Source organism: Oncorhynchus masou, unplaced genomic scaffold (genome assembly GCF_036934945.1).
Source record: "Oncorhynchus masou masou isolate Uvic2021 unplaced genomic scaffold, UVic_Omas_1.1 unplaced_scaffold_587, whole genome shotgun sequence".
NCBI classification, from domain to species: Eukaryota; Metazoa; Chordata; class Actinopteri; order Salmoniformes; family Salmonidae; genus Oncorhynchus; species Oncorhynchus masou.
This window is the reverse complement of record NW_027012291.1, coordinates 183,457-197,500: the sequence shown is the minus strand read 5'-3', so window position 1 is coordinate 197,500 and position 14,044 is coordinate 183,457. Positions and strand designations below refer to the sequence as shown.

Here is a 14,044-nt window from a genome sequence, read left to right as displayed (position 1 = left end):
AATCCTCCCCAACTTTCAGTTTGACCCAATCCTCCCCAACTTTCAGTTTGACCCCATCCTCCCCAACTTTCAGTTTGACCCAATCCTCCCCAACTTTCAGTTTGACCCAATCCTCCCCAACTTTCAGTTTGACCCAATTCTCCCCAACGTTCAGTTTGACCCAATCCTCCCCAACTTTCAGTTTGACCCAATCCTTCCCAACTTTCAGTTTGACCCAATCCTCCCAACTTTCAGTTTGACCCAATCCTCCCCAACTTTCAGTTTGACCCAATCCTCCCAACTTTTAATCACACTTTCATATTCTTATTTTTCTACTTCTCATAATTGGTTCAATGAATTTCATGTTATTTGACCTGTTTCTACCAGAGGAAATACCCATTGGACTTGAGGCTCTGCTGGGAGTTTTCCTCATATTAATGTTGTTATTGTTATGCATATTATTAGGTGTAATAACAGGGGAGGGGGGGTAGATAAAAAATGAACCAGAAAAGGTCCTTCAAAAGGTTCTTCAAAAGGTTCCATTTAAAGGGTTCTTTGAAGAACTTATAGGGGTTCCCCCACAGTTTCAATTTGAAGAACCGCCAAAGGATCCTCCAGGAACCTTTTCTTCTCAGAGTGTATGTTCACTTGTTACAATGTCTATTCTATTCTACTGAGCCTGATCTGTTATTATGTCTTATTGTTGCGGCATTATTGAGAAGGAACCTGGCAGTTGGCATTCAGTAGGAAGGTGTATACCATGTGTATCCTGTACATACAACAGCCATCAGACTGCCTTCATCAAACTACTACCCACACTAAATGCATAGACCCCTTTTTCTTGTTGTTGCATGGCCTCTATGCACACTCATCCATTGGACACGTTCACACTCATCCATTGGACACTTTCACACTCATCCATTGGACACTTTCACACTCATTCATTGGACACTTTAACTCTGCACTGTTGGGAAAGGACTAGTAAGTCAGCATTTCACAGTAAAGTCTACACCTGTTATACTCAGCACGTGACGAATAAAATGTGATTTGATAAAAATTGACACAACTTTACTTGTCCTCTATGTAACCCTATCTATCTTCACCCTCCATCCCTCCTCCCTCTCTTTCCTTCCCCATCCCTCCCCCCTCCATTCCTCCTCTTTCTCTCTCTCTCTCTCTCTCTCTCTCTCTCTCTCTCTCTCTCTCTCTCTCTCTCTCTCTCTCTCTCTCTCTCTCCCTCCTTCCCCATCCCCCCTCCATTCCTCCTCTTTCTCTCTCTCTCTCTCTCTCTCTCCCTCCTTCCCCATCCCCCCTCCATTCCTCATCTTTCTCTCTCTCCCTCCTTCCCCATCCCTCCCCCTCCATCCCTCCATTCCTTCCTTTCCTCCCCCCTCCCTCCATCTCCATTCCTCCCTCCATTCCTTCCCTCTCTCTCTCCCTCCCTCCATCCCCATCCATCCCTCACTTACTCCTCCTCTTCTTCTCCATGCGTCTCTGTCGTTTCTCCTCCCTTCTTTTGGCCTCCTCCACTTCCTGGTTCTGTCTGCACTTGTGGAAGTTCTCCACCACCACGCCCACGAACATGTTGAGAACGAAGAAACTGACGATGAGGAGGAAGGAAATGAAGTACAGGAGCATCCACGGATTGTTGTTAATAGACGGCTGGAGGAGAGAGGGAGGGAGAGAGAGGGGGAGGAGAGAGAGGGAGGGAGAGAGAGAGGGAGGAGAGAGAGAGGGAGGGAGAGAGAGAGGGAGGAGAGAGAGAGGGAGGGGAGAGAGGAGAGGAGAGAGAGAGGGAGGGAGGGAGGGAGAGAGGGAGGAAGATAGAGAGAGAGGGGGAGACAGAGGGAGATAGAAAGGGGGGGGGGGGAGAGAGGGAGATAGAGAGGGGGAGGGTAGAGAGAGAGGGAGGGGAGATAGAGAGAGAGGGAGAGGGGGAGAGGGAGGGACATAGAGAGAGGGAGGGTAGAGAGAGGGGGGAGGTGGAGAGAGGGGGAGGAAGGGAAGAGAGAGTGGGGGAGAGAGAGGGATAAGGATAGAGAGGGGGATGGGGAGAGAGGGGGAGGGGAGAAAGAGAGAGAGGAAGAGGGAGAGAGAGGGGGAGGGGAGAAAGAGAGAGAGGAAGAGGGAGAGAGAGGGGGGAGGAGGAAAGAGATGTTAGTTCATTCAGGAAGGAGGAATATCAGCATCCATAGGCTGAAAGGGAGAAGGGGAAGGAGGGGAAGAGGGGAGTGGTGAGAGAGAGAGAGAGAGAGAGAGAGAGAGAGAGAGAGAGAGAGAGAGAGAGAGAGAGAGAGAGAGAGAAAATGGGCATGTGGGGAATATGGGGGAGAAGTGAGGAGAACAGGTGAGGGGGAGAGATTGAAAAGCAAAAATGGATAAGAAAGAGAGGTCAAAGGGCAAGAGAAAAGAAGAAGCAAGGAGGAAGGCATGTTCTGGTTTTCAATAAGGGACAATAGGAGAGTCAAAGAAATCTGCTGACTCATCCAACACTTTATTTTCAGCAGGAAAACTTGTTTGCAGCCACTTTTCCACTCAATTGTTTTACAGCGAATGTGTATGTGTGTTTGTGTGTGAGTGAGTGTGTGTGTGAGTGAGTGAGTGTGTGTACGCGTGTGTGTATGTGTGCCCGTTTCTGTGTGGAAGTGTGCATACGTGTTTTAATGTATACCTGTCTATGTCCACAGCGTCCAGTCCGTGGTATATGACATTGACCCAACTCTGTGTGTGTGTGTGTGTGTGTGTTTGTGTAGTGTGTGTAGTGTGTGTGTGTGTGTGTGTGTAGGGCTGTGGCGGTCATGCAATTTTGTCAGCCAGTTATTGTCAAGCAGAAGACTTTCGGCCTCACAGTAATTGAATGTTATTTAACATAAACACGTTTAGCTTGTTCAGGCCTCCACACATACTAGCCTCATACTAGCCTCATACTAGCCTCATACAAGCCTCATACAAGTAAGATATTATGTGTGGCTAAAGGTAATTATCAAAATATAAAAAATGCCCTACTACTAGGCTGTTCAAAATCAAATACAAACTCACTATAATTGCAGGCTAACTGAATTTGTTTAATTTAGACTATACCAATTATGTACCAAAGATATCTTAAATGTTTTTGTAATATGCGGTAGGTTATGTATTGTTAAACGACACAATCATTATTTTAATTCAGTTTTATTCTTTCAGGCTTGGACTCATATCTACGGTTGAAGTCGGACGTTTACATAGACTTAGGTTGGAGTCATTAAGACTCGTTTTTCAACCACTCCACACATTTCTTGTTGACAAACTATAGTTTTGGCAAGTCGGTTGGAACATCAACTGTGTGCATGACACAAGTAATTTTGCCAAACATTATTTACAGATAGAATTTTTCACTTAAAATTCACTGTATCACAATTCCAGTGGGTCAGAAGTTTCATTAACAATAAGTGTAACGTGCCTTTAAACAGCTTGGAAAATTACAGAAAATTATGTCATGGCTTTAGAAGCTTCTGATAGGCTAACTGACATAATTTGAGTCAATTGGAGGTGTACCTGTGGATGTATTTCAAAACCTACCTTCAACCTCAGTGCCTCTTTGCCTGACATCATGGGAAAATCAAAAGAAATCAGCCAAGACCTCAGAAAATCAATTGTAGACCTCCACAAGTCTGGTTCATCCTTGGGAGCAATTCTCAAACGCCTAAAGGTACCACGTTCATCTGTACAAACAATAGTATGCAAGTATAAACACTGTGGGACCATGCAGCCGCCATAACGCTCAGGAAGGAGATGTGTTCTGTCTCCTAGAGATGAACGTACTTTGGTGCGAAAAGTGCAATTCAATCCCAGAACAGCAGCAAAGGACCTTGTGAAGATGCTGGAGGAAACAGGTACAAAAGTATCTATATCCACAGTAAAACGAGTCCTATATTGACATAACCTGAAAGGCCACTCAGCAAGGAAGAAGCCACTGCTCCAAAACCGCCATAAAAAAAGCCAGACTACGGTTTGCAACTGCACATCGGGACAAAGATCGTACTTTTTGGAGAAATGTCCTCTGGTCTGATGAAACAAAAATAGAACTGTTTGGCCATAATGACCGTCATTATGTTTTGAGGAAAAAGGGGGAGGCTTGCAAGCCGAAAAATACAATCCCAACCGTGAAGCACGGGGGTGGCAGCATCATGTTATGGGGGTGCTTTGCTGCAGGAGGGACTGGTGGACAAAATAGATGGCATCATGAGGAAAGTAAATTATGTGGATATATTGAAGCAACATCTCAAGATATCAGTCAGGAAGTTAAAGCTTGGTTGCTAACTGGTCTTTCAAATGGACAATGACCCCAAGCATACATTTACATTTACATTTAAGTCATTTAGCAGACGCTCTTATCCAGAGCGACTTACAAATACTAACAAAGTTGTGGCAAAATGGCTTAAGGACAACAAAGTCAAGGTATTGGAGTGGCCATCACAAAGCCCTGACCTCAATCCTATAGAACATGTGTGGGCAGAACTGAAGCGTGTGCGAGCAAGGAGGCCTAGAAACCTGACTCGGTTACACCAGCTCTGTCAGGAGGAATGGGCCAAAATTCCCCCAACTTATTGTTGGAAGCTTGTGGAAGGTTACCTGAAACATTTGACCCAAGTTAAACAATTTAAAGGCAATGCTACCAAATACTAATATAGTGCATGTAAACTTCTGACCCACTGGGAATTTGATGAAAGAAATAAAAGCTGAAATAAATAATTCTCTCTAGTATTATTCTGACATTTCACATTCTTAAAATAGTGGTGATCCTAACTGACCTAAAACAGGAACTTTTTATTGGATTAAATGTCAGGAAATGTGAAAAACTGTGATTAAATGTAGTTGGCTAAGGTGTATGTAAACTTCCGATTTCAACTGTAGGCCTGTGTGTACTCATCAGCTCTAATATGTGTGTATTCATCAGCTCTAATATGTGTGTATTCATCAGCTCTAATATGTGTGTATTCATCAGCTCAAATATGCGTGTATTCATCAGCTCTAATATGTGTGTATTCATCAGCTCTAATATGTGTGTATTCATCAGCTCTAATATGTGTGTATTCATCAGCTCTAATATGTGTGTATTCATCAGCTCTAATATGTGTGTATTCATCAGCTCTAATATGCGTGTATTCATCAGCTCTAATATGTGTGTATTCATCAGCTCTAATATGTGTGTATTCATCAGCTCTAATATGCGTATGGTTGTTTTGAACTAATCATCCCCTTAGAAAGCGCTGTCCATTTCATTGTGTTTGGCAATGAAACAACATCCACAATGAACATGTTTTCCACTCAGTTCCAACCTGTTGGTGAACTTCTTTTAGTCACATGGATCAATCACAGTGGGGTGGATTTAAAAATAACCATACTGTTTTGATGATAAGTGTTTGATGTGATTTTTGATCGCATTTGCCTTGTTGTCAGAGTGGTTAAAGGGGACAACAGAGCCCTGAGTACCAGGCCGTTAGGACCTGATGGTGGTTAGAGGGACAACAGAGCCCTGAGTACCAGGCCGTTAGGACCTGATGGTGGTTAGAGGGACAACAGAGCCCTGAGTACCAGGCCGTTAGGACCTGATGGTGGCCAGAGGGATAACAGAGCCCTGAGTACCAGGCCGTTAGGACCTGATGGTGGTCAGAGGGACAACAGAGCCCTGAGTACCAGGCCGTTAGGACCTGATGGTGGTTAGAGGGACAACAGAGCCCTGAGTACCAGGCCGTTAGGACCTGATGGTGGTCAGAGGGACAACAGAGCCCTGAGTACCAGGCCGTTAGGACCTGATGGTGGTTAGAGGGACAACAGAGCCCTGAGTACCAGGCCGTTAGGACCTGATGGTGGTTAGAGGGATAACAGAGCCCTGAGTACCAGGCCGTTAGGACCTGATGGTGGTTAGAGGGACAACAGAGCCCTGAGTACCAGGCCGTTTGGACCTGATGGTAGTTAGAGGGACAACAGAGCCCTGAGTACCTGGCCGTTAGGACCTGATGGTGGTCAGAGGGACAACAGAGCCCTGAGTACCAGGCCGTTAGGACCTGATGGTGGTCAGAGGGACAACAGAGCCCTGAGTACCAGGCCGTTAGGACCTGATGGTGGTCAGTGAGCTGGGTACTACCAACGCATATCCAGAGTGCAGAAGAGGAGATTACCTTGAAGAATTTGACTGCGGTCATGACTCATGACTGCTGGTGTGGCGGTAATATGGCCACTGCAACAGCCCTGTGTGTGTTGTACAGTACCTGCTGGTCTATGCCCACAGCATCCAGACCATGGTACATGATGTTGACCCAGCCGTCTTTAGATGCCAGCACAAACAGAGACATCAGAGCCTGGAGGAGACAGACACATTCTGTTTATTACCAGACAGACAGTCGGTGAGTTATGAACCCAACACCTCGAGAGACTCGGTGTCTCATGATAAGGACTCTCTCTCTCTCTCTCTCTCTCTCACACACTTTTTAAAATGTTTCTATAACATTCCACAAACACTATTCAATGTATACTTCACAAGCCTTCCCCTACCTGTCTAACTGTCTCTCTGGCCATATCCATTCACACACACCTCCCTGCCCCTCCTACCTGTCTAACTCTCTCTGGCCATATCCATTCACACACACCTCCCTGCCCCTCCTACCTGTCTAACTCTCTCTGTCCATATCCATTCACACACACCTCCCTGCCCCTCCTACCTGTCTAACTCTCTCTGGCCATATCCATTCACACACACCGCCCTGCCCCTCCTACCTGTCTAACTCTCTGTCCATATCCATTCACACACACACCGCCCAGCCCCTCCTACCTGTCCCAGGTTATCAAAGTTGTATTTGTGGTGAACCCATCTGTAGTTAGCCTGGAGACAGTCAGACTTGTTGGTGATGTTCTTCACCTCTAGACCCAGGCAGTAGTAAAACTTCCCCTTGAACAGCTGAGAGGGGACAACAGTGTAGTACAGTTAGTCTGCTTATGTATAGCCTTGATATGGGTTATAGGTGCATTATAAGGCCACATGACACTTCATAAGACATTGGGAGTAAAGCTTCCCTTTGAACAACTGAGGGAACAATACAAGACATGAAACAATGTTAAAAACACGCACAGTGAAAGACATGCGCATAAATGACCCGTTGAGGATGAAGGAAAACAATCCCTTGTGGTCGGCTACTCCACTTCTTTAGGTCTCTTCTCCTCTGAGATCTACTCAGCATGGGACAACACATTACAGTTACATTCACATTTCACATTCACATCTTTATGGTCCTTCATGGTTCCATCAAAAACAGTTAGTCTTCTTCTTCAACTCGGTTGATTCATTTTGACGACAACAACACATCTCGAGGAGATCAGTCAATAACATAAGAGATTTTTAAGTGATGAGATAATTAGGGAGTATGTGAACAGTGTACTTAACACTGTTTGTAGAAAGCCTAGGACAGACAGACAGACAGACAGACAGACAGACAGACAGACAGACAGACAGACAGACAGACAGACAGACAGACGCTCAAGCAGACAGACAGACAGACAGAGACAGACAGACGCTCAAGCAGGCAGACAGACAGAGACAGACAGACGCTCAAGCAGGCAGACAGACAGACAGACAGACAGACAGACGCTCAAGCAGACAGACAGACAGACAGACAGACAGACAGACAGACAGACAGACAGACAGACAGACAGTATGGATTCTCTTCCTGAGGGACATGTTATCACAGTTCAACCAGACTCGTCTTATCAGAGAAAAGACACATCAGAGAAACAGCATAATAACACCTCAGATGGACTGAGAGGATAGAAACAGGAAGAAGAGAAAGAGAGAATAATGAAGAGTGAAGATAAAAGAGAATAAGTTCAATAAGAAATCAACAGACAAAAAGTTCAATCAAATCAAATGCTTCTTCACCTTCACAAAACATCATAAACACAGTCAGATGTGAGGAGAAATGGACAACACAGCACATTTCTGTTATGAAGTATAATATCCTGGACTTATACAATAACTAACTGCTGTTATGAGTTACAGTAAAACTGGACTTATACAATAACTAACTGCTGTTATGAGTTACAGTAAAACTGGACTTATACAATAACTAACTGCTGTTATGAGTTACAATAAAACTGGACTTATACAATAACTAACTGCTGTTATGAGTTACAGTAAAACTGGACTTATACAATAACTACCTACTGTTATGAGTTACAATAAAACTGGACTTATACAATAACTAACTGCTGTTATGAGTTACAATAAAACTGGACTTATACAATAACTAACTGCTGTTATGAGTTACAATAAAACTGGACTTATACAATAACTAACTGCTGTTTGAAAGGATGAATAAAGTGTTATTGTATGGACATAGAAGAACATGAGGATGTTGTGTAGTTTATTATAATGATGAGGGTGAAGTTGCCCCTATAGATACTGAGCTTGGCATTTCCCCCCACTAATAGTAAAGGCTGTGACTTGAGGAAAGGTAATCTGATCCTAGATCTGTACATAGGGGAAACGTCACCCCGGGAAGATAATGCCGTAGTCCTACCTGCACACCGAGGATGCCGAAGATGATAAAGAAAGCGCAGCAGATGAGGACGATGTTTCCTATAGGCTTCAGAGACGTGATGAGAGTCTCTACCACGAGCTTCAGGCCTGGAGCTCTACTGATCACCCTGACAGAGAGAGGGACAAAAAGGACTTCTCATCAATCTGGTCATCATCTATGATTCTGCTGTGATGTGTAATAGTGTGTAGAGTGACTGCTGTTAGCACTTATATTCCAGTGTGCAGGAACCCTGGTCACGGACAGAACACAAGGTGTTCAGGATTTCCCCCCCCCAACCCAGCCCAAACAAACCTTCCCCTAGTTAAATAATAATTCAGGTCCGTCAAGCGTGTTAGGGTTACGAAGCTCCATGGTTACGAAGCTCCAGGGTTACAAAGCTCCAGGGTTACGAAGCTCCAGGGTTACGAAGCTCCAGGGTTACAAAGCTCCATGGTTACGAAGCTCCAGGGTTACAAAGCTCCATGGTTACAAAGCTCCAGGGTTACGAAGCTCCAGGGTTACGAAGCTCCAGGGTTACAAAGCTCCATGGTTACGAAGCTCCAGGGTTACAAAGCTCCAGAGTTAGAAAGCTCCAGGGTTACGAAGCTCCAGGGTTACAAAGCTCCTGGGTTACAAAGCTCCATGGTTACGATACTCCAGGGTAACAAAGCTCCATGGTTAAAAAGCTCCAGGGTTACGAAGCTCCAGGGTTACGAAGCTCCAGGGTTACGAAGCTCCATGGTTACGAAGCTCCAGGGTTACGAACCTCCAGGGTTACGAAGTTCCAGGGTTACGAAGCTCCATGGTTACGAAGCTCCAGGGTTACGAAGCTCCAGGGTTACAAAGCTCCAGGGTTAGGAAACTCCAGGGTTAGGAAGCTCCAGGGTTACGAACCTCCAGGGTTACAAACCTCCAGGGTTACAAAGCTCCAGGGTTACAAAGCTCCATGGTTACGAAGCTCCAGGGTTACAAAGCTCCATGGTTACAAAGCTCCAGGGTTACGAAGCTCCAGGGTTACGAAGCTCCAGGGTTACAAAGCTCCATGGTTACGAAGCTCCAGGGTTACAAAGCTCCAGAGTTAGAAAGCTCCAGGGTTACGAAGCTCCAGGGTTACAAAGCTCCTGGGTTACAAAGCTCCATGGTTACGATACTCCAGGGTAACAAAGCTCCATGGTTACAAAGCTCCAGGGTTACGAAGCTCCAGGGTTACGAAGTTCCAGGGTTACGAAGCTCCATGGTTACGAAGCTCCAGGGTTACGAAGCTCCAGGGTTACAAAGCTCCAGGGTTAGGAAGCTCCAGGGTTAGGAAGCTCCAGGGTTACGAACCTCCAGGGTTACAAACCTCCAGGGTTACAAAGCTCCATGGTTACGAAGCTCCAGGGTTACAAAGCTCCATGGTTACAAAGCTCCAGGGTTACGAAGCTCCAGGGTTACGAAGCTCCAGGGTTACAAAGCTCCATGGTTACGAAGCTCCAGGGTTACAAAGCTCCTGGGTTACAAAGCTCCATGGTTACGATACTCCAGGGTAACAAAGCTCCATGGTTACGAAGCTCCAGGGTTACGAAGCTCCAGGGTTACGAAGCTCCAGGGTTACGAAGCTCCAGGGTTACGAAGCTCCAGGGTTACGAAGCTCCATGGTTAGGAAGCTCCAGGGTTACGAACCTCCAGGGTTACGAACCTCCAGGGTTACGAAGTTCCAGGGTTACGAAGCTCCATGGTTACGAAGCTCCAGGGTTACAAAGCTCCAGGGTTACAAAGCTCCAGGGTTAGGAAGCTCCAGGGTTACGAACCTCCAGGGTTACAAACCTCCAGGGTTACAAAGCTCCATGGTTACGAAGCTCCAGGGTTACAAAGCTCCATGGTTACGAAGCTCCAGGGTTACAAAGCTCCAGAGTTACAAAGCTCCAGAGTTACGAAGCTCCAGGGTTACAAAGCTCCTGGGTTACAAAGCTCCATGGTTACGATACTCCAGGGTAACAAAGCTCCATGGTTACAAAGCTCCAGGGTTACGAAGCTCCAGGGTTACGAAGCTCCAGGGTTACGAAGCTCCATGGTTACGAACCTCCAGGGTTACGAACCTCCAGGGTTACGAAGCTCCAGGGTTACGAAGCTCCATGGTTACGAAGCTCCAGGGTTACAAAGCTCCAGGGTTACAAAGCTCCAGGGTTACAAAGCTCCAGGGTTAGGAAGCTCCAGGGTTACGAACCTCCAGGGTTACGAACCTCCAGGGTTACGAAGCTCCATGGTTACGAAGCTCCAGGGTTACAAAGGGTTAGGATGTTAGGATATACAACATAAAGCATAATGCTTTAGATGATGTTCATTTCCAGACCAGATACAATGGACATCTGTTGTTGGTGGCCTATACTCCAGCAAGAGTAAAGAGTCTAACTAATATAAGTAAGTATCAGTCCTGTATTTATGGAGTGAGGAGACAGGTGAAAGGTCAACTGAAATACATTGACATCATTGACAGACAGTTGCATTGCACCATAATGCTTTACATCACACCGTTTTCCAACATCAGTCCCTTAGTGAGTGAGATGTTAGTGAACGATTAACAACATTATCTACCTTAATATATACAGTTTGGAACAGATCAGCCTGTTATGTCAATGCATTTCTACCAAACAGGGTTTCCTCAGGCAGCATCCAAATAGAATTTCCACAGTTATTTCCAGGTAGTCCTCCCTACCTGAGAGGGCGTAATGTCCTGAGCAGCCTGAGCACTCTCAGCACCCCCAGGATCTTAGCCCCGCCCGCCATGGACACAACAATGTCAATCAACGACACAAAGACCAGGAAACCATCCAGAACATTCCAGCTGCTTTTCAGATAGGCCTTCTCACCCAGGTACAGACCCTTAGAGACCACCTGGGAGAAGGAGGAAGGTGGGAGAGGGAGGAAGGGAAGGAGGAGAACAATGAGAGAGACTTACAGTTTGTGAATTAATTTTAAGATAGCTTGGTGAGACAACCATATTTCACAGTCATAGTAAGTATATTTTGCCTCAATAAAGAGACAGTGGTAGAATCAGGTACTCCTTCTCACCCTTAGACACCACCTGGGGAGGGAGAGATGGGAGGGGGGAGAGAGAGGAGGAGAGGGAGGGGAAGAGGAGTAGGAAGGATGAAAGGAAGAGGAGAGACGGAGGAGAAGGAACACATACAGGAAAGAGAGAGTGGAAGGGGGCAGAGGTGGAGGGAGAGGAGGAGAGGATGACGTTGTTAAAGACGTTTTAGGGAAGGTGTTCACATCGCCCGTCATTTTGCACTTGGTGACTACCTTCGCAGAAACAACGTTTTTCGTCTTCCCAGAAAGGGAGGGTGGTTGTGTGGTTGAAAGTGGAAATATATGTCAGATTCCCATGGCTTCCACTACAGACATAGAAAAGAGAGGGAGGGAGGGAGGGAGGGAGGGAGGGAAGGGAGGGAGGGAGGGAGGGAGGGAGGGAGGGAGGGAGGGAGGGAAGAGAGGGAGAGAGGGAGGGAAGAGAGGGAGAGAGGGAGGGAAGAGAGGGAGAGAGGAAACACCAAACAAGGTTGCGCGACAAAGGTAGAGAGTGGAGGGAGAGGGAGAAGGGAAGAGAGGGAGAGAGAGAGAGGGAGAGAGAGGGGGTGAGAGAGAAAGAGGGAGCATAGGGAGGGAGAGTCTTGACAAGTTCAACAAGAGAGGCAGAGGTATTGAGAAAGCTGGAGAGAGTGATGGAAAGAGAGAGAGGGAGAAAGAGAGAGAGGGGGAGAGAGTGATGGAAAGAGAGAGGGAGAGAGAGAGGGAGAGAGTGAGGGAGAGAGTGAGGGAGAGAGAGGGAGGGAGAGAGGGAGAGAGAGAGAGAGGGAAAGAGAGGGAGAGAGAGGGAGAGAGAGAGCGAGTGAGGGAGAGAGAGAGAGAGTGAGGGAGAGAGAGAGGGAGAGAGAGGGAGAGAGAGAGAGAGAGAGAGAGAGAGAGAGGGGGGGAGAGAGTGATGGAAATTGAGAGAGGGAGAGAGAGAGGGAGAGAGTGAGGGAGAGAGAGAGAGGGAGAGAGAGAGGGAGAGAGAGAGAGAGGGAGAGGGAGAGAGAGAGAGGGAGAGAGAGAGAGGGAGAGAGAGAGGGAGAGAGAGAGAGGGGGAGAGGGAGTGGAAGGGTAAAATGTATTTTGTCCAGTGGGGTGGTGCACACACAAACACACAAACACACAAACACACAGACACACAGACACACAGACACACAGACACACAGACACACAGACACACTTCCTGACACTTTTGACACCAAACAGGCAGCACCACGACTAAACCTCTGAGTGACAGCCCTGGGGGGCGGAGAAATGGCAACAAACCCCAGGCGTCATGCCAACTGTTACCACGGTGACCTGAGCGGGTATAATTCTATGACCTGAGGGAGACGGAATGAAAACAGTGTTCAGCTCCTACGCCGGGGAGGACTGGAAGCTCAATGATGACTAATGGAAGGATTGATCTGTAGGCCTACAGAAACAGCAAGACAACACATGCAGACACTCTCACACTGGTGACAGAGCAGCTCTACAGAACAGAACACAGTCTGGCTATTAACAAATTCTCACTGTCAGCCATAGGAATCAATATGTGTGATGACGGCTGGAATGTTTAACTCAATCATTGTGTTCTATAATGAAATCTGTGCATTCTGCTGATTTCATATGACAGTGTTTACATCAATAATTCACTATTCAGACCTGGAGATATACAGCACTATGTCTAGACATGATAACAGACCTGGAGATATACAGCACTATGTCTAGACATGATAACAGACCTGGAGATATACAGCACTATGTCTAGACATGATAACAGACCTGGAGATATACAGCACTATGTCTAGACATGATAACAGACCTGGAGATATACAGCACTATGTCTAGACATGATAACAGACCTGGAGATATACAGCACTATGTCTAGACATGATAACAGACCTGGAGATATACAGCACTATGTCTAGACATGATAACAGACCTGGAGATATACAGCACTATGTCTAGACATGATAACAGACCTGGAGATATACAGCACTATGTCTAGACATGATAACAGACCTGGAGATATACAGCACTATGTCTAGACATGATAACAGACCTGGAGATATACAGCACTATGTCTAGACATGATAACAGACCTGGAGATATACAGCACTATGTCGAGACATGATAACAGACCTGGAGATATACAGCACTATGTCTAGACATGATAACAGACCTGGAGATATACAGCACTATGTCTAGACATGATAACAGACCTGGAGATATACAGCACTATGTCTAGACATGATAACAGACCTGGAGATATACAGCACTATGTCTAGACATGATAACAGACCTGGAGATATACAGCACTATGTCTAGACATGATAACAGACCTGGAGATATACAGCACTATGTCTAGACATGATAACAGACCTGGAGATATACAGCACTATGTCTAGACATGATAACAGACCTGGAGATATACAGCACTATGTCTAGACATAACAGACCTGGAGATATACAGCACT

The 14,044-nt window shown here is 46.1% G+C and overlaps 1 protein-coding gene across 1 annotated transcript in view; it reads right to left on the bottom strand.

Annotated features, from left to right (window-relative positions):
• Positions 1-14,044, bottom strand: part of LOC135536273 (voltage-dependent T-type calcium channel subunit alpha-1I-like) — a 197,887-nt gene that overhangs the window by 32,935 nt on the left and 150,908 nt on the right. The window contains exons 22-26 of the mRNA XM_064962633.1: positions 11,227-11,405; positions 8,532-8,658; positions 6,791-6,916; positions 6,231-6,320; positions 1,449-1,641 (exon numbers count right to left, since the gene is read on the bottom strand). Of these exons, the coding sequence (XP_064818705.1) occupies positions 1,449-1,641; positions 6,231-6,320; positions 6,791-6,916; positions 8,532-8,658; positions 11,227-11,405 (715 nt within the window). The remainder of the gene's footprint in view (positions 1-1,448; positions 1,642-6,230; positions 6,321-6,790; positions 6,917-8,531; positions 8,659-11,226; positions 11,406-14,044) is intronic.